The 20,458-nt window shown below is 45.0% G+C and overlaps 1 protein-coding gene across 1 annotated transcript in view; it reads left to right on the forward strand.

The window, feature by feature from the left end:
- Positions 1 to 20,458, forward strand: part of KIF26B (kinesin family member 26B) — a 482,574-nt gene that overhangs the window by 328,560 nt on the left and 133,556 nt on the right. Inside the window, exon 5 of the mRNA XM_065879753.1 lies at positions 5,324 to 5,507. Within this exon, the coding sequence (XP_065735825.1) occupies positions 5,324 to 5,507 (184 nt within the window). The remainder of the gene's footprint in view (positions 1 to 5,323; positions 5,508 to 20,458) is intronic.

The raw sequence follows: 20,458 nt of genomic DNA on the forward strand, positions 1-20,458 counted from the left end.
ATGATTTCTGTACTTCAACCTTCTCCTGTCTGCATGTCATTGAAGTACTATATAAAAAGATCAGAAGATGCTGACTTCCAAGAAATCGGAACATATAACATAGAGATCAAACAGTTGGTGATGGTGATGTCAAAATTAAAATAAAATGTTTTTATACACTATATGGCTCTAAAATGTGATTTCTACTGGTTTCTAAGTTCTAGAATTCTTCTAATGTATTTATCTTATATACCTGTTTTCAGAAGGAAGTAATTTTTTATGTATTCTCCAAATAATTTCCTGCATTCCTATTTTTCTGCATTGAAGCCAACAGAGGCTTCCCTAAATGAAATAGAGGTTCCAGGAATCATTTCAGAAACTGCATTGGAAGAGATTTTGGAAATCATCTGATGTTCCCAGTGCATGCTTTCATCTCCCTGATAGTCCCTGTAAATGGTTTTGTAGCTACTACTTGGACACTTTCAATGACAAAAGCTATTTCATGAAGCAGACCCATCACTAATGGATTACTCCAATTTTAGAAAGATGCCCCTGTCACTTATAAATCCCCCAATGCCTTTACATTTCACCTGCCTGTTTTGCTGCCTATTCAGAGATGATCTGAAGCAGTATGGGGCACAGAGACCTAGATTCAGTCTCAGCTCCAGCACGTATTATATTCCTCCAAAGTACTATCTATTAAGTACTTCCTGTGTGCTAAACTCTTTACCTGCGCTCTTATTTAATTTTCATAAAATGTCCATAAGGGTAGAAAATATTTTTGCTCTATCTTATGATGCAGAAACTGAGGCTTGATAATAATATGTGTAATAATAATACTGATGATGATAGTATTGTTGAATGCCAACTATATGCCAGGCGCTATGCTAGGCCCTTTACACACATTATAAACATTATCAGAATTTAAGTAACTTGCCTATTATCTACCTAATATGTGAAGCAGCTGGATGTTCAAATTCAGGTCAGATAGTCCAAGGAATCTGGATTTAACTCTTTAAGACTCATTTCTTTGTCTGTTAAATGGGAGTACTATTATTATTTTCCTCACAAAGTTTTCTGAGATTCAAAATGATGGCCTATGAAGCTATCTGGCATTATTGCTTGAAAAATACTTCCTGCTACATGTTATTTATTCATTTTTTTAAAGACAGTTTTTTAGAAAAACTCTTCCTTCCCCTTTCTCCAGGTTTATATTCTCCGGGCTAAATGTTCCCAGTTCCTTCAATCTTTATTCACGTCATTCAACACGCAGGTATGACAGTCTGCCCTGTAGAAACTTACATTCTAGAGAGGAAACAGACAATAAACAATAAACCTGATAACTAAGTAAATCGTCTACTATGTTAGAAGATAGTAAGTGCCATGATGGGGAGGGTGGGTGGGTAAGGCATGCAGGGCAAGTGAAATTAGGAGATGGGGAGTAGGTGGCCATGTAGCCAGCTACCCCCAAACCTAGTGGCTTAAAGCAGCAATGATGGTGTATTACCTCTCGTGGTTTCTGGAGTTCAGAAGTTCTGACAAGACAGAATGGGGATGTCTTACCTCTGCTCCACGATGCCTTGGGCCTCAGCCAGAAGACTTGAAGGGTGGCACCTGGAATCGTCTAAAGGCTCATTTACTCACATGTCTGGTAGTTGACACTGGTGGTTCACTGGAGTCCTCAGTTCTTCTCTACATGGCCTTTTCCACGTGGCCTGGGCCTTCTCGTGATGTGGAAGCTGAGTGCCAGGGGTGGGAGAGACATATTGCTTTTTATGACCTAACCCTGGAGACCATACAACATCATTGCCACCATATTCTGTTGGTCGAGGCAATTTCAGAGTTCTGCTTGTGTTCAAAGGGAAGGAAAATAGATTCCACCTCTCAGTGGAGAACTGCCAATTTCATGTCATAGAAGAGCATGTGGGAGGGGATACATGTTGGTGCAGCCATCTTACAGTCTGCTATGGTGTGCAGGGTAGGTTCATCGGTAAGGTGTCATTTGAATGAAGATTTAAAGGAGGTAAGGGAGGGAGCTGTATGCCTATCTCTATCTAGGGCAGAGCATTCCAGGCTGAAGCAAGAGCCTTTGCAAAGGCCCTGAGGTGGGAGCGTACCAGGAGTGTTTGGAGGCTGTTATGGCTGGAGCAGAGTAACTGAAGAAGAGAGTAGTAGGAAAGGTGGTCTGGCAGATATGAGGGAAGATATACAGAAGGCCTTATAGGCCATTGTAGTTACTTTGGCTTTTACTATGAGATGAGAAGCAAAATGGAGGGTCTTGTCTGGTTATGTTTTAAAAGAATCAGTCTGGCAACTGTGTGGAAAATAGATTGGGCCAGTGCACTGGGAGGTGGCAGGGGAGGTAACAGAAGAAGAGACACAAGTTAGGAGACTACCGCAGTAATCCAGGCAAGAGAGGTTAGTGGCTCAGACCAAGACAGTATCAGTAAAGGTGGTGAGAGGGGTTAGATCATAGATCTATTTCGAAATTACGGCCAACAGATTTCCTAACGGATTGGATGTCTGGTGTGAGAAAAAGAGGAGGCAAAGATGTCTGGGTCATTGTAAGGATGGAATTGCCATTTTCTGAAACAGGGAAAGCTAAAGGCATACAGCTTTTTAGAGAAACATCAGGAATTTAGCTTTAGAGATGCAAGTTTACGATACCTATTGGATATCCGAGTAGAATCGTTTTAGTGTGTTTTTGTTGTTGTTTGGTTTTATTGAGGTATAATTGACATACAACATTATATTAGCATCAGGTGTACATCGAGATTTGTATAAGTTACAAAGTGCTCACCACAATAAGTCTAGTTAACGTCCGTCACCATAGATGTCTTGGCACCTAAAGAAGAAAGTATAAAAAAGTAGAAGGATCTCGTCAGTGCTCTGATTGGGCAGGTAAGATGGGGCTCAGAACCATGACATTTAGCAATCGTGGAGGTCATTCACAGCCTTGACAAGAGCTGTTTCAGAGGAGCTATGGGCCACATGCCTGACTGCAATGAGCTTATAGGCAAAGGGAGGAGATGAACTAGAGAAAGCAAGTATAGACAACACTTTCCATGAGTTTTGCTGCAAAAATGAGCAGGAAACAGAGCAGTAGCTGGCTGGATAAGAAGAATGAAGAGAAGGGCTTGTGTTTTCTTTTCCGAGGTGGGAGAAATAATAGCATGTTTATATGCCTTTGGGAATGATGCGGTAATACAGTGAAATTGTGATGTTATAGGAAAGAGAGAGGGAGAGAGAGAGGGGAATAGAGCACTGGATTGCTCTTCCTGGGAATGTCCTTCGTATACTTTCATTTCAAGGACCCTCGCTTCCTCCTCTGCAGGGTCTATGTGGGGAGAGTAAGTGGGCATGGGTAGTAGATATAAGAGAAAGGAAAAAAGAAGCCACCAGGCTACTACCTCTTCTGAGCTGCCTTTGAGTGTCACTCCTCCTCTCTGTCTCCACATTTGGGCCGGGAACCCACAGCAGCTCCTTGGTCCTTTTGCCGCCATCCAGAAGAATCCTAACGTGAATGGATTAAACACCACCTTTCGGTTCCTAGCAGAGCATCATCTTCCACCTGCTTTCTAACTCTCCTTTGCCTATAGGCGTCCTGACTTGAGGGCAGTAAGGGGCTGCTGAGCAGAGGCGTGAGCGTCAGAAGAATGCGATGCCCACACCCACCTCTGGAGGAGTCACTGTTTGTTCAGGGAGAGAATCTCACAGAATAAGGAAAACTGCCAAGAGATGCGCCAGACCAGCCACTGAACAATTCCACTTCACCTTTCATTTTAGAGGGACGGCATCAAGAAGAGTGACAAAGAGAGCATGAGAAAAAATTACTCCTAGGTTTTTCTTTTTGCTGTTTGGGAAAAGAAAGCATGGTGGAAATCTCCTTTTAGTGTCTTCATTTTTCATCACCCTACAGTAGAGTCACCGCAGAGGTCCCTAAGTTTGGCACATGGCATTGGGACTGTTCGGGTATCATTCCATCAAAATCTGTCACTCCTCATGCATCCCATTCCTCTGTATTTCACTCTTGTGAAATAGATGTTCAGTTTTACAGCTAAGGAAAATGAAGCTTTGAAGTGGTAATTCTCTTTGCTGTATTTGTGCGGTGGCCATTTTGTAGCTCAGGGGATCTGTCAAAAGCATGGTAATTACTGATACAAAATTAAAACTAACCAGTCCAGAGCTTAAGATTCAGATATTAAGATGGAAGTTGGGGGAAAGGGGGTGCAAACGATGCTGATTTAATCTTTTTGGCCTGCTTTGCTTATGACCTGTTATGCAATTGGTAAGAACACGGGATGGATTGTAAGGTTTTGATGTGTAGACTAAAGTCACGGTAGCCCATTTGTTTTAAGCAGCAGCTAAAATGTTTAATAACCTTTGGTAAGGAAATTGGAATTCTTAGAACATGAGTATAGTGTGAAAAACACCAAGAATGAACCCAGAAGTGATTATGTTACAGTCTGTGAAATGCCCTTGCCTGATTTTCCCTTCTTCTCTATGATACGATTGTCATGTTTTAGGTGTCGCAGAACACTTGAACGATGGAAGATGTGACATGAACAATCAATGTTATTAACGATGCGGCACTTTCCCTCTCACCTTTCTGTTTGCGTCCTCTGCCACCCCTGTGGGTTCTGACTGTATCACCCCTTGCACTTGCCCAGGAACTGCATTTTGTGGTGAAAGACCACCCTACATAAAAGCCTGTTTTCCACATGAGCCACGCCTAGTCTCAGAACCCTGCACCTTGGCTGGAGTTTATTCTGTTTGGGTGTTATGTTTCTAAAACCGTTTGATTTGTATTTCCCCGTTGCGCTGGGGTGTGTGTTTTTCTTCCACAATCACGTCCACAGCATGCCTCGAGGGGTCACCGCGTGGTTCTTCCTCAGACTGGTTTGGATTTTACAAGGTGTTAGGGTTTCTAAAAAATTCATAAGGTCTCTCACATTTGAGTTTATACCAGAAGTTATGGAATGATTAACCTAATAGGTGCTGTGTATCCCCAAAGATGGCCAGCTTTATTCATGCTTAAGCTGAGTGTTTGTGGAAAACCAACAATCCTTTGTAGATCGCAGCTGCAGGACCGTGCAATGCTGTGGTGTCGCTCTGCCGTGTAAGTGACCGGGCAGCTCCCTGGGTTCACTCGGTTGCAGTCAGGGGCTACCACCAGGCACTCAGAGGAAGAAGAGAGAACCGTTTAGCTGCAACCAGAATTAGGGGCTTCTTTAAGAGAAGGAACAGAAAGTGACCCTAGCGTATCTGATTGTGAATATATACTTTTTGTGAATTGTGAATATGCTTTTTCCTTTATTGTCTTTTTCTGAATTTTTCCCTCCAGAGCTGCCCAGAAGTTAAATCTATCTTCTAAAAAGAAGAAACATCGGCCTTCCACTCCTTCTGTTGCCGAGCCACCTCTCTTTGCCACCAGCTTCAGCGGGATTCTGCAGACTTCCCCGCCCCCTGCCCCGCCCTGCCTGCTGAGGGCCGTCAACAAGGTGAAGGACACCCCGGGCCTGGGCAAGGTAGGCACCTGTGCCATGTGCCACGCTGGCTCTGTGTGTGGGGCTCTGCATCAAAGGCAAGGACGAGAATGAGGGCTCGGTTTGTTTGCTAAAACAAGAAGGTGTCGGAGAGAGAAGGAGAAGAAATGAAAGTCGTTTGGAAGTACTTTAGAATTTTCTTTGGTTACGTATACTAGTAGTAAATTAAGACATTCCAGTTATTGGAGATGTGGTTTGATTTTGGCAGAAAGAAAACAGCCTTGTATTGTTTGACAGAACTGTACCCAATTAAAGAAAAGACCCCATAACACAAAAGACAGAGGCAGAGGCAGGAGAGACCAAGAGACACGGTATAGGAATAAGACGTGAAGATGCTTCGTCACTTCCCTGGTACAGTTTCATTGTTCCTCCCCTTCAGAGAAATCCCAAGTTCTACTTTTGAACCAGACCACTGGTGGGATTTCTGGGGAGCATTTGCCGTGTGCCATTCTAGCCAAGAAATGCAATTTTGAATTGTTAGAACCGCTTAGAAAGAGATGGGGAACATTACGATGAGATGTAGAAACACCATCATGAGACCTGGCTCAGCTATGTTTGGGGTAACTTCGTTTTTAGATGTCATCTCTTAACTCTGTCTCTTCTGAGATAAACGTCTGGGTGAAGTAACTTATGGTTTACTCTTCAATGGGTAAATAAGCTGTCACTTATAAAAACATTTAGTTGAAGAAAGCGGTGGCTGTTTTCTTTCTTTTACTTTCCTCAGAAGGAGGGTGGTACACACCACCTTGCCAGTCTCCCACCACCCGCTTAACAGGACTCCTTTCGGGAGGTTGCAAGTCTTGCTGAAGGGAGTGGCTGCTCAACTATGTGGACGGTTTTACTTATTTAGGTCACTGATTCCCTTTCACCTTGACCCTCACCGTGATTCTTCCCGGGTTCACGGTCTTCAGTGGCCTCAGCCTCACCAGTGGTCCTCCTGGAGTTTACCCCACACCCTCTGCCCTTCTTCCTTGGTGCTTTTCTCCCTTTTCTCAATGATTTCTCCTGCCTCCTCCCATACCCTCCCACCCCCTATTTCATCACCCACTGGGAAAGTCCTAACTTGCTAAGTTACTCCTTCCAACAGAGTCTACATTTTAAGATTATGTTGAATAGAGCAATGTTTATTCTAACGGAAAGCATCCAGTCCTGGAATGTTCCATGGCATTGGGCGGGGCTTTCCCAGGCCCAGAGGTAAAGTAGGAGACCAGGCAGCCTGCGAGGGCTGCTCTAGCATCACTGGCCAGGGAGGGAGATGGAGGAAACCACACGAGCAGGAATCATGCAGGTGGGAGTGGCATCCCCGCGAGGGCACACACACTGCGGTCATAGTGGATGACTGAGGGGCTGCCTTCTAAGGAGGGTGGGTACAAGTAACTGCAGGGCTTTCAAAACTGTAGAAAACAATTGAATTGTGGTAAGGTACACATAACAGAAAATTTACCTTGTGAGCTATTTTTAAGTGTGCGTGGACTTTGGTTTTGCTAAGAGGAGTTTTGAAACTTTGGTACCGGAGCTGAACCGCCCTGGACACAGTGACATCGAATGTCTCCACTGCAGTCTCCTTCTCCTCTCCTGCTCTGAGTGACACCCTACTTCTCTTCTGAGTACATGTGAATCAATATTTAAATGCTGTCGCTCTAAAGAGGTACCAGACTATTAGCCAACCTGTAGTACTCATATACCCCACTACGGCCCTGTCTGGGACACCTCGAAATGAACCACATAAGAAACTATCTTCCTGCATCTATAACAGTGGCCCAGTCTCTGGTTCCTAAAAGGGTTGATACAGATACATCTTCAGGTGGGCCTGGTCCCCAAGCCTAGGGTCTTCTCTCCCTTCCTTCCCCCATCCCTCCCCCCGTCCCTGGAATTCTGAGACAAGGGGATCAGGGCACCAGTCAGGGACTGAACCAGCAGAAAGACTGTTTCCAGCCAGGGTGACCTGGGACTTGCACGGAAGTAATCTGGAAGGCACTGGTCTAATCTTGGTTTCATGATGTACTCTGTGTAGGAGCCAGTTAAAAGTATAATTATAAGTAAGATGAGCAGCATAAGACCAGGTATAACTACAATTAATATTATTATCATTCACACACTAAAGCTTGCAAACCACACACTTATTTTTTTAACGTAAAATACTATCCCTTTCTCTCATTTGCAGTCCGATGTGCTTCTTTCAGTGGGAGAGATAGGGTGACATTAACCAGCCAGGAATGCAGGAAGCCCGGAGTTTGTCCATGGAAGTGGGGTCACCAGAGACTGGGTGTCACAGAAGGTGGCAGAAGGTGTGACTTCTGTCTGACGAGTGGCCTCACGGCAGCTGTCCTACTGAGCATGGGGGTTGGGGCATTGGTGGCGAGAAAGTGACAGTGGGAGGGGGTGTGCTTTCTGGAGGGCAGTGTAATTATATACTTTTACTTGAGGACGTGTGCTTGAAGCCAGAGGTCCGCGAGCACACCTCCCATCATGCTTCCTCCTGGTGAGCCGTGTGCTTCCCAGAAAGCCAGACGGCCTGGCCTTGACTCTGCCACGGAGGCGCCAACTGTCTGAACGTGGTGGAGGCCCATTTCCCAGACTCATGCTTTCCCCACCCCGAGAGTCCACTACAACCTGGCACTGCATTCCTCTTATCCATATGGAAAAATCCCCGTAGGTTTATCTCTGTTGCATAATTTACATGTTAACGTTTCAAAGAAATACAGTGCAGTTTCATACAGAACATAAAAGAAATGGCGCTATATAGAGATCATTACATCTGAAGTAGAAAAGCTTGATTGAACTGCCAAAAGCAACTTAATTACTTAACCTGGGCGGGGCGGGGGGGGGCCCTTGAGGCGGGATGGGGAACAAACCCAGCACAGCTGACGCCACTTCTCCCCACCTCTTATCCTTAACCACCAAGGACTTCCTCAGGAGACCTGAAGACAGGCTTTTGTGGGTTTGTTTAGAGCTCTCCTCATTTGTAGACAAGACAATGGAGGCCCCGATTTTCCAGTGCCTTCTGAGTCAAGCCCAGAGGTCAGGACCTGTAAGACATTTTATTCTCTTCCGTCTCACTGGGTGGCCTCTAGATATACATGACCTTTAAAAATCTGAGTGGAGACAAGAATGTAACGGGACCATAATGGTAGCAAAATAAATTGGGAAGCAGTCGCCTCCATCCAGTGGAGAAGGACATGTGTCCCTTTTCAGAGTCATGGATGGGAGAGAAAGGGCAGTGATGGGCCATGGTAGACACACAGCGAGTCGGAGGTTCTACACTGACCCCTCCCCTTGTCCCACTGCCGGTGATTTCCAGCAACAACTTCCTCCCTCCCCGCACCCCTTTCTCCACCCGGAGTCGTTGCTGGCCACCAAGTGCATCTTGAGGCCAAAGCTTTTCTGGAGGCCACAGGGATGGAAGAACTTGGGGTAACCTCAGTGCACTTGGAGCTGAATCACAACACGCCCACAACACAGGAAACGCCTCAGAATCCCTGGCACCTAGAGCAGTACTTGGCACACAGCAGATATTTATTGGGCACCTTCTATGTGTCAGGCCCTGTGCTGGGCTCTAGGCTTGCCCTGATGGACACACAGGCAGAATGCCTGCCCCGACAGCACCTATGATCTAGTCATTATAACAGCCTTAGACATCTCACCGACTCGGATCAATATGGAGGACTATTTGACTTAGGGAAAAGTTGGAATCACAGACTTCAAATAATTCTGCCTAACTTTCGAGTTATATAAAGAAGCTATAGTACTAAGTGGTCTTGTAGAGACATTTTTAATGAATAGATAAAGATGATTAGTGGATCAAAGCAGCTTAGTCCCTGTTTATATTTCATGGGTTTGGCTTTATGTAAATGATATTTCTAATCTGTTTGAAAATGGTTCCTTCTCCTAAGCCAGTAAAAGCTCTTCATGAAATTTGTTTGCACAATTAATTAACATCCATGTTTAAGGTTCATTTGTTGGTGTGTCAGAACACTTAGTATTGGATTACAAGCTTCTAGAGCAAAGCGTCTTATCTGTTTAACTCACTCAGTATTTAGCTCTGCAGCCCCACCACGGGTGCATAAATGCTTTTAAAGGTGAGAATGGTAATGGCCCCAGTCACATTCATGATGATGACAATTCACCTTGTTAATTCTACTCTTCCTGGCAGTATTCCTGAAGGGAAATACATGAAGCATGAAGGGAAGAGAAGCCTTCTTTTCAAAACTTCATAATCTCCAGGAATGCCTCAAAAAGATGGAATCATCACCGCTCAGCCTTTGTTCCCCCAGATATGTTTTGGGAATATAAGAAAACTCATATAGGTGGGTGCTAGCAACAAGAGAAGAGACTCTATAGAATTTGAAAAGATCATAAAAATTGGATGAAACGAACATGAATAATTATGGAAAATTGAGCTGGAGACAGGTTGAGGAGGGCTTATCCTACTCGATTCACTCGGTGAATATCTGTAGACATACTGTGTGCCAGGTACTGCAGGAGGTGCCACTGCTGGGGACAGTACACAGAAGCTGGTTGGCTGCTCTGGGCCACATGCCTGCAAAGGAAGTGGGAGTGTATATCCTGATCTCCATGAACTCGAGGCCCTGTGAAAATGTCTGCCTGGCGTTCAGCCTCAGCCATCACTCCTGAGCTACAAACGCTGTTTCCTTCTCCTGGGGTCCCCTGCTTATCCCTAGTCTGGGTAGAAGAAGGGTTGTGTGGTATCTGTCACACTGGATCCCCATCGCCACTCATGCCCATCCATCTGTGCATTCCCCAAGTGCCTCACTGAGATTTCTCCTCTGTAGACAGTGCAGCCCCAAGGCAGACAATTCCGCAGAGTCCTTGGAGTTGCGATTTAGAAATAGACTTGCTTGTTTGGCTAAATTATCTTTCTTATGCAATAAAGGCTGGAGGCATTATTCTTTTTTCTTCACAGTCCTCGATTTTAAGTCATCTGCCTCTTATTTAGCACTACTTTTCAAACCTGGCAGCAACATATTTTGACCTCTGTTAAAACATAAAACATATATTCTCGAAATAACATCTCTCCCCGCAACACACATGTACACACACACACACACACACACTCACTCTCACTCACTACTTCGCTCATTTACCAGGTCCTATATTATCTAGGTTTAGTTTAATTCTAAACTTCCACTTATTTGGTAGTAAACTAATAGCATGGTAAAAAAAATAAACGAACCATGTGTGCTTTTCAGTAGAGATTCTTTCCCTTTACAGATTTCTTAACGTTTTTAGAGCAGAAGTCATTCGATTACTAAACCCTTGTGACACTGTGAGGAAGAAGAAGCCAAGATAACTGTTCAATTTATGTTCTCATTACAAGAGGAAAACAATAAGATAGAAAAATTAGATTAAAATAAGATTTTTTTAAGGTACAAATGTAGCTCTTATTCATTTGTTCAACAAGTAGAAATGGCTGATGTAGCTCTCTCTTGTTCAGGAAATGATGCCAGGTTATACCAAGGAGAAAATTTCATGCCTTCCAGCCCACCAAGGTCCGGGTTATTTAAATAGTATGCAAATTATCAAATTCCTCATTATCATTTCTACCATTCCTCATCCTGAAGCTTTATCAGAGAGAAAAGATTTGAGTCAGTCTGTAACGTTCATTTCAGGTATTCTAATGTGATGGAAAATTCTCGATCCCACTACTCACCAGTGATTACTCCCCCCTTACACACGCCAGACAGTAGAAAGGAATCGTGAGCTTTCTATTTTGGTGTGCTTTGTGTGGTGGGGAGAAATAGACTGTGTAAATAATACATGCACATTCATCAGGATAGCTGGCCTGATAGCTTTGAAAATTGAATTGTTAGCTCTTCTGGGAAATAAACTCATGTGACCTTCCAGTCCCTAATTGCAGTTCTTTTCTGTGTTCGGTTGGTTGTGGTTGACTCGGCTAAGCTCCTGTAGTTAGAGTTTGGTTTTTTTCTCCTTCCTTTCTTTCTTATTTTGACCCTTCCTCCAGCCTGCATCTCCAGAGAAAGGAGACTTAGGGAAAATGTTCTGACTCAAGGGAAAATGTTCTGACTCATTAATCTTCGCGGTTTCTTCTCCCCCCACCCACGCTGCCGTGTATGCAGAGGTGCACGCACCTGTCCTAGAGCCCGTCCCCCTCCGCCGCACATGCGCAGCATGATGCTCCGCTACCGGAAACCGGAGCTCAGGAACTGTAGGTGCCGCTGCCCAGAGCGCTGCTTCTGGAGCCTGACTGCGCTGCTAAGTGATGGGGAGAGAGTCTTTTCTACACCCCCTGCCATGCCACTCTTGAATTTAGCAGGCTCATTCTTGCAAAGACGGGGAAGTATTAGGAAGATGTTCTCCATTAAAGGCCCCTGGACAGAAACGTCGTGGTAAGCCGCGTGTAAAAGAAAGCACGGCGGCCACTGTTTTTCTTCATTCTTAACATGACTGCCTTTAAGACAGCTGACCAAGTTGTATGGATATCATTTTCTGTTGGCTTCGTTATTAGGTCGAGAACGGGAAGGGTAAGGAGCACATTTCAGTTTAATTACATCAGATTTCTGATAGGATGGCACATTATATATAAAATACTCGTTTTCTGGTTTTCTTTGCCTGAAATATCTACACAGAGCAAACTGTATGAAAGGACTCTTGGGTAAGCAGGGAGGAAGTTTGTACCCTTTCAATGCCAGATTACATAAAGGACACCCAAAAAGTGTTGAGTATTTTAACGTTAAGTCTATTTACTACTAGGCATCCTGACTGGGCATTGAGCACTGTGTAGTGCTGAATGATAGAGCTGCGTGACGGAGCTGTTGCAATGAGGCAGAAACACCAAGAGCATCTAAAGGACAAGACCCTAGTGGTCCTTGGCCCTGCTTACTCCTCAGCACCCGAGTTGCCCTGGGAGGGTGACATCGGGGAGATGCTGCTGCCTAGTGCTGGCACTGTGGCGATGTGCAAGCACCGTCAACATCCCTCACTGAGAAGTTTTCCCAAAGACCATCTTGTCCAGTCCTCCCACCGTGCATAGGAAGAAACTGAGGCCCAACAAGATGAAGTAACTTGTCAACCCATTTTTGTGGGAGAAGACAAAAATTTAAGCTTTGGGGTGTGAAAGATCATGAAAGTCATGAAGACTTTAAGGCAGAATTTGAGTGATTCTTAAGCTTTTCCCCCTTGATGTGACTTTCAGCTTCAATTATAAGACTCTATTTTTTTAGGTATTAAGTGGAACCGATAGGGGGATGTGTGTGTGTGTGTGTGTGTGTGTGTGTGCGCGCGCACACATGCACATACTTGTGTGGAAGGAGGTGGAAGGTGATTTTTCTAAAGGGGCTTTTTAAAGGCTATAAACCTTTACCATAATTGGAGGATAGGTTTGGGGCCTCCCTGAATACCTGGAATCCCTAATTAGCATCCTGACTTACGGAATGAAAACACGAGATAAAATGAGGGAATTCTCTCTGGAATCAATGCCACTTTCTCAATTAAACAAAGGGCAATAAGATGGATGATAATGCCAGAATAGGGCTTTTGATCATTCTTTGTCCAAAACCCACATTTTAGTCTGGCTCAGCACAGTTAGACAATAACTGATATCAAGAGTACGGGAACAGTAGGTATATTTTAAGCTAACATTTCTAACATCTTATCTTTCTGCGTCTTTCTCTTGTTGATGGCTGAAAGAGAAGTTAATCATGATTTGCTATAATTATCCCATTAAAATGGGATTGATAGTAATGTTTTATTTTAAAAAATGGTGAGTCCAAACTGCTGAGTTAATTAGAAAGTTGTCCTTTGTGCCTCAGAGTAGGAAACGCTCTTCTTGCCTACTCAATGACTAGCATAGCAAAACATTTGAATTCCTTTCTAATGCTTCACTGAACTAAAATGTATCATTATGGAGGGGGAAAATCGTTCTGACACATTCTTAAAAGCAAAACATATTTTGCTTAGATTATTAGATAGTGTCTGAAATAAAAATCCTCTAGCTCCTGACAGCCACAACATAAGACTCCCTACGTTCTCTCATATTGCTTTACAAGTTCAGGTTAGCTCTGTTCTGTGATGCTGTCTTCATCCGTTCCAGCTACTATCACAAAAATACCATAGACTGGGTGACTGAAACAACAAACACTTATTTCTCTCAATTCTGAAGGCTGAGCAGTCCAAGGTCAAGGTGCTGGCAGATCTGGTATCTGATGAGAGCTCTCTTCCTGATTTGCAGACAGTCACCTTCTTGTTGTATTTCACATGGTAGAGAGCAGAGAGAGAGCACAAGCAAGCTCTCCTGTCTCTTCTTCTAAGGACACTAATCCCATTCATGAGGGCGCCACCCTGATGACCTAATCACCTCCCAAAGGCCCCACCTCCAAATACCATCACCTTGTGGGTTAGGATTTCAATACATGAATTGGGGACAGGTGAACAAACATATGGTCCACAAACCAACCTCTAAGTTCCAGCATTGAATCTGAGTATTTGACTTTCTAGATGAAACAACAGAAATAGAACCATGACAGTAGCATTTAGCGCTAGGGACAAAATTCCTTCCAAGTTTCTTTTCCTGTTCCCTTGGTCTTGCCTGTGTGTTCCATGCTACAGCCAACTATTCAGATAGAAATTTTGTTTATTTGCAGCTTAGCTGAGATCTCCTTACCACCAACAATGAATATTTGGTGGATTCATTAGTGAAGCAGTGTGCCAGCTGTAGCTAATCAAATCGTGAACTTGATCTGTTCCTTGTTTTAAGTATTTTGAGAAAAGGTTTTGCCGTATTTGTACCAGAAGGTTTTCAATGAAGGGCAAAGTTTTAAAAACCCAATCAGTAAAATACTCCCTGCACTGTGTCATGTAAAACAGTGGCAAGTTAAAAATCACAGGAAATGGGAAGATCAGAGAGCAGGATTGTTGGTCTGCCTTCCCCCACTCCGTCCCCCATTCTATAGAACACGGTAAAAGTAGCACCCTACAGGGGCCCCAAAGGACTCGAGGGCGAATAAAACGCCATTCAGACTACCACCAGCTACACGGCTCTGAAATCAGGCTGTCTGCTCTGGTTCTAAGTGCAAGCGGCCAGAGCCTGGGCAAGAAGCACCAGAAAACTTGCTCTTGTCTAGAGGTCCTGCTGTTTCTCTGCTCAGCTTCTGCTTGGCTGGTTCCTGCCCATCCCAGGGATATCCGCAGAAATGCCACTTCCTTGAGGAAGATTTCCCTGGTTAGGTGCCCCATTACGTGTTTTCATAGCACCCAAAGTTTCTCTTCGTTGCATTCATCACCCTATAGATAACTGATCTCTATAGTTCCATGTTTAGTGGGTCTCCTTATTGGCCATAAGCTTCATGAAAGCAGGGCTATGTCTCTCTTGCCCCACTTTGAATCCTACCCAGGTACTCAGTAAATAGGAGGTGTATTAGTCAGGGCTCTCTAGAGAAGCAGAACCAACAGGATGCATGCGTGTGTGTGTGTGTGTGTGTGTGTGTGTGTGTGTGTGTGTGTGTGTGTAGAAGAGAGAGAGAAAACACACAGTCATGGAGGCTGGCAAGTCCAAACTGTGTGGGAAGGCCGGCAGGCTGGAGACCCAGGGGAGAATCTGCTGGCAGAATTCCCTTTTCTTCCAGGGAGGTCAGTCTTTTTCTATTAAGACCTTCAACTGCTTGGATGAAGCCCATTCACGTTATGGATGGTCATCTGCTTTCTCAAAGTCTGCTGATTTAAATATTAATCTCATCTAAAAAATACCTTCACAGAAACATCTAGAATAACACTTGACCAAATATCTGGGTACTGTGGCCCAGCCAAATGGCCACAAAAAATTAGCCATCATACTAGGTGAATGAATGGATGGATGGAATCATGACCTGGGTCTCCATTCTGCAATGATGATCCTTTACATCTGTGTAAGGCTTGTGGCTTACACTTCCCTTCATCCGTATTGTCTCTCTTGATATTTCATACAGTTCTAAGAGGTGGACAGCAGGGGGCAGGGGGGAGTGTTAGGTCCCCCTGAGGGATGAGATTCAGAGAAGGTAAGACACTTCCCAGAGGCGTCACAGCTTTTCAGAGTGGATGGGAACACCCTACATCTTTGTTTCCAGTATTCTTTTCCAGATCTTACAACATATATTGGCCATTTCTTTGTGCCACTGAAACACCATTCTGAGTGTTTCACAGGTATTAACTTGTTAAATCCTCATTACGAGTCTGTGGGAAGGGTCTGTTATAATCACCCCCATTTTACATCGGAGGAAGCTGAAACAGATGTGAGGAATCTGCCCGAGGTCGCCTGCCTGGTCCGGGTGGGGCTGGGATATATATACGAGCCCTGGTTCTGGGACTTGTTCTCTGGATGGCTACGTGATGCCGTCTCTCGACACACTTCATATGTAGTCATTTGGCTTCAGCAAAGACCCGGTAAGCAGACGCCCCTGGCTGTCACGGGGCAGCTGCGTTTGCAAGGTGGTGAACATGGACGAGGCAGGCACCAGGGCATCCCCTTCTGCCGCCGGCATCCTGCCGCTGTCCTCTCCACTCATCATCTCAGAGAGCTTTGTAACTGTCACTGTGGTGTTTTATCCCTTGTATTGAAAGCTCTAATGGTTTGGATTGTCTTGTGTGGCTCCTATTTCCATGCAGTAAGCAAGCCAGTGAAAGTAAACTAATATTCAAAATGATTTTTAAAAGGCCAAAGCAAACCGAAAAATGTCCTAAATTCCATGAGAGAAAAGTCCATTGTACTTTAGCCGTATTCCAGAATGACAACAACTCTGGGTCAGAGCTGGGTGGGACAGGACCCCTGGCGCTGACTTAACAGTGAATCTCATACAACACTATATTGAGCCATGTGGGTGATTGAGTCCCATGAAAATTCTGTGTCTGGAACACTAGCTCAGTGCCGATAGCAACGTTTGAATGTCGACTTCTGTTTCAGGAGGTATGTTGTAGGTATTTATTGAGCCGTGGTCTGTGGAGACAGTGCTGGGAGAGGCAGCACGCCCTGAAACCATCCTGCCTGCCCTCCCCGTCTAGCTTCTGCTCTTAATTTTCTCTCATAATGGACCACTCTCTCCCATGTCCACACCCACCCCCTCTTCCAGAGCTGGCTAAGTGCCTGCTTTCGTCAGCATCCCATATCTATTCCCCAAGCCGGCTCCCTGGATCCTCTGATGTTTTGTACCATGTACTTCCCCTAGCCCAGATTCTGCTCACTAACCATTTACTGCTTTATATTGCTCTCATTGTTTTATGGGTATAATTTATCTCCTCCACTGCGTGTTTAGTCGTGAGAGTGGGGATCTTGGTTGATACTGCTTTCATATCCCCACAGATGCTTAGCCATATAACAGGTGGATAGAACTTCCGGCACTGAAAGACATTAAAGTATAGGGTATCACGGTCATTTTACGATTATTTTTCCTGCTTTTGCCTACGCCATCCCTCATTCATTTATGCATCATCCATCCACGCATGTGTCTGTCCGTTGGTTCATTCATAAGGCACGTATGATGTACCTGCTCTGTGTCGGTCACTTTGGGAATACACAGATGAGTTCGAAATGGTCTCTGTCCTTAAGGACCCCCCACATTGCGATTTGGAAGAGTGAAAAATCATTCTTTAGGTAGACAACTCAAACTAAAAATACCCGTTACTGTTATCATCATTCATGAGGCTGAAATTTGTACAAGATAATTGGCTTCCTGGTGAGTTTTCTCCCTTTTTACTGAATACACTGTCATCTTCCTAAAGTATTCAGATTGCACTGTAATGACAGCCCATAGTGCCGCAGGCGGGGAAGGATGTCCTTTTGTTTCGTGTTTAACACTTTGATGTACTCTACCTGCAGTTTCGCTGCGCTTAGTTCGTATGAATGAATCACAGTGGCGTGCGGAGCGTTTGTGTTCCTGCAGACTCTCTTAAAAGAACTCACGTGTCCTTTACTTACAGATAGAATTCCCCTGAAAGTATGTGATAAGGAAGTTGTACTCGTCCTCTCTGAGGTGGGCTGAAGCAAGGGGCTTTGTTCAAGGTCGTAGAGAAAGCCGCCTACCATCCTGGGTTATGTTCCTCCGTTGCCTCTGCATTCTCCATTCTGCTTTTCTCACCGAGGGAGCCGCTTCCGACCTTTCAAAGTTCCCATGTTGCCTGGTTTCTTTTGAGAATGATCCTGTTAAGATATGAGACTAACATCGATGATCGGTGAGATTCTGAAGTTATCTCGAAAAATATGTGTACTCGATGGTGGTATAGTCTGGAGTGGGGAGGAGCAGAGGGGACTAAAGGAGAATGAGAGGGGTTTGTATTAATTAGAAGTCTTTTTAGTTTCAGGCAACAGAAACTCGAACTGTCAGGAATGGGAGATGACTGGAGAGATGTTGGTGACTATGGCCCCAGACCCGGGAAAGTCAGGAAGGCCTGGAGCTGGGTCCACTGAGGATCCAGGACTGTCTTTCTCTCTCTGCCTCTCATTTGTGCTCCCTCCACGTTTTGGCTTCATTCTTCAGTTCAGACCAGCCTTGGCCCTCACCCCCAGCAGACAAAGGAAAGCCATCCTCTGCACTTTCAGAGGATTTGCAGGAAAGTTCAGTGAGCATTTAGGAAGAAAGACTAATGTAGGGGATGACGTGCCTCAAATTCAGATGCGACCCAGTCAGTAGTTACTGAACTTTTGAAATAAGGGTTTCTTCGGGAGTTCATTTTGTGGACCACTCATTTAGCGGTTTCTAGGGAAGAGTGACATGCATATTCAAGAGAGCTTAGAGAAAACAGAAAACAGGCATAAGCTCAGAGAGTGAAGTGGGGAGAAGTGCACGGGGAAGAAAATCTAAGACCTTGGAGACCTCAGAGGAGGACCTCGGCATCTCTGTGGCAGGTGAGCACGGACAGTCTTGTGGTTCTCTCTGAAGAGACAGAGATGCAGCCCTGAGTCAGGGCTCCAGCTTGCAGGCGGCATTGATCCCAGATGAATGGTCTTACATCTGCCAGTTAATGCTGGCCGCAACCTGCTTACTCTGTAGAGCAAGGATTGCACAAAAATGCCCAAATTTTAGCACATTAATCTTCATCAAAGTGATTTGTTTCTCTCTCTACCCCACTCCCACTGTGGCTCCCCACAGCCATCCCATTTCCCTAGTAGTGTGGAACTCACTGCCAGAAGGAGGCACTCTCCCAAATTAACCCGATCTAGAAGTTAAATTGTGAAACGTACACCTGGAGGGAGGCTGTAAGTGACATCTGTCTCAATCTAGGCCATGGTCTAACTCCCAAGAAACACTCGTTCAACAAACACTCCTGACTGCCTACTCAAGAGTACCAGGCATTGTGTGGAAGACACCAGCTATGTAAATGAGCAAAAACAGATAGAGGGTTTTTTTTTTTTTTTTGAAATTTCAGGTTTCCAGAATTTTCCAAATATCTTGGATAGTATCAATAATATGTGTTCATATATATTCATCTTTAGTTAGCAGAAAATCTGAACAGATTGGTAGACTTTAAGTGGCCTTGAATTGGCAGTCTGAGAGAGAATCCAGATCTCTTTGCAGAGGGGTAGCCAAAAGGAAGCTCTCACCATCTTCACTTTCTCCATTGTCATCCATCACCACCAGCGGTGCGATGAGTTAATGAAGTTGAACGCGGTGCAGTGGAAGGAACATGGGTTAGAGATGTGCGTCAGAATCCCAGCTCTCTTCCTTCATTTGCTGTGTGGCCTGAGGGACTTTCTTAGTCTGTTCAGGTTGCTATAACAAAATACCACAGACTGGGTAGCTTATAAATGACAGAAATTTTTTTCTCGTGGTTCTGGAGGCTGGAAGTCTAAGATCAGGGTACCAGCATGGTCCGGTGAGGGCCCTCTTCTAGGCTGCAGACTTCTCATGGTATCCTTTACTTGGCAGAAAGGTCAAGGGAGCTCTCTGAGGCCTCTTTTATAAGAGCATTAATCTCATTCATGGGGGCTCCACCCTCACAATGTAATTACCTCCCAAAGGTCCCACTTCCTAATACCATCATCTTTGGGGGTTAGGATTTCAACATATACATTTGGGGGGAACACAGACATTCCAACCATAGCAGGAAGGATTCTCTGGGTCTTAAGCTCATTATTTGCAGAGGGGAAAATAATCATACTTTGTCACGGCGTAATAGCAAGTCTGCAACAACTGTGCTTGAGGAAGCAGGGTCTGCAGCTAGATTTGGATTGTGGGAGAGCCTCTTCTCATGGTCCCGTGGAGCTCAGGGCATGGTGGGATGTTCCAGACCAAAAAAGGTTGGGACTGAGACTTCCAGTGTTCCATCGGTGTGGAAGCTTTAGGTGGGCTCTTCACAAGATGGGTATGGGAGATGTGTGTTCATATATAGGTCTCAGATTGGATTTGAACCTATCAGGGGAAGAGGCACAGGTGAGATACAGGTATTTTGGGGGAAAGGTCCAGAATGAGGCCAATCTCGGAGGATGTCCATCCAACCAGAAGTGAGATATTTAGTCAACAGCCCCCCAAGGTTGAGGGGGAAAGGGGATGACACTGAGGGGAATAACACTGGATTTCAGGGACAAGAAATCCATCTTGGATACTAAGAAGGCCCTCGATTCTTAGAAAACTAGGGTCCTAGGATCACAGCCAGAGCAGCCTGGAATGAATGACCAGCCATCTAGATGCAGGGCCAGTGGGTGACCACCTGCAGCTTCATGGGGTCCTCTTGTGAAGGACAAGAGTGGTTCCCAGGCCCGCAGGGGACTGAACCTGGATTGTGCCAACGGCTGCCCAAATTCTCCACCCCACTCCTGTCCAGCTGATCACATGGCTTCCCTTTTAAGCTCACCCTTGCCCTCAGCTGAAAATCCAACACACTCAGCCAGGGGCTGCCTCCAGCCCTCCAGCCTGGGCTTTCCCTGCTGGCCCCTTTGGACCCCAGTGAACGGTTTTCAGTCCTGCAAGGAGGGTTCTTCCTCTCACTTC

Source organism: Phocoena phocoena, chromosome 1 (genome assembly GCF_963924675.1).
Source record: "Phocoena phocoena chromosome 1, mPhoPho1.1, whole genome shotgun sequence".
In the NCBI taxonomy this organism is placed as follows: Eukaryota; Metazoa; Chordata; class Mammalia; order Artiodactyla; family Phocoenidae; genus Phocoena; species Phocoena phocoena.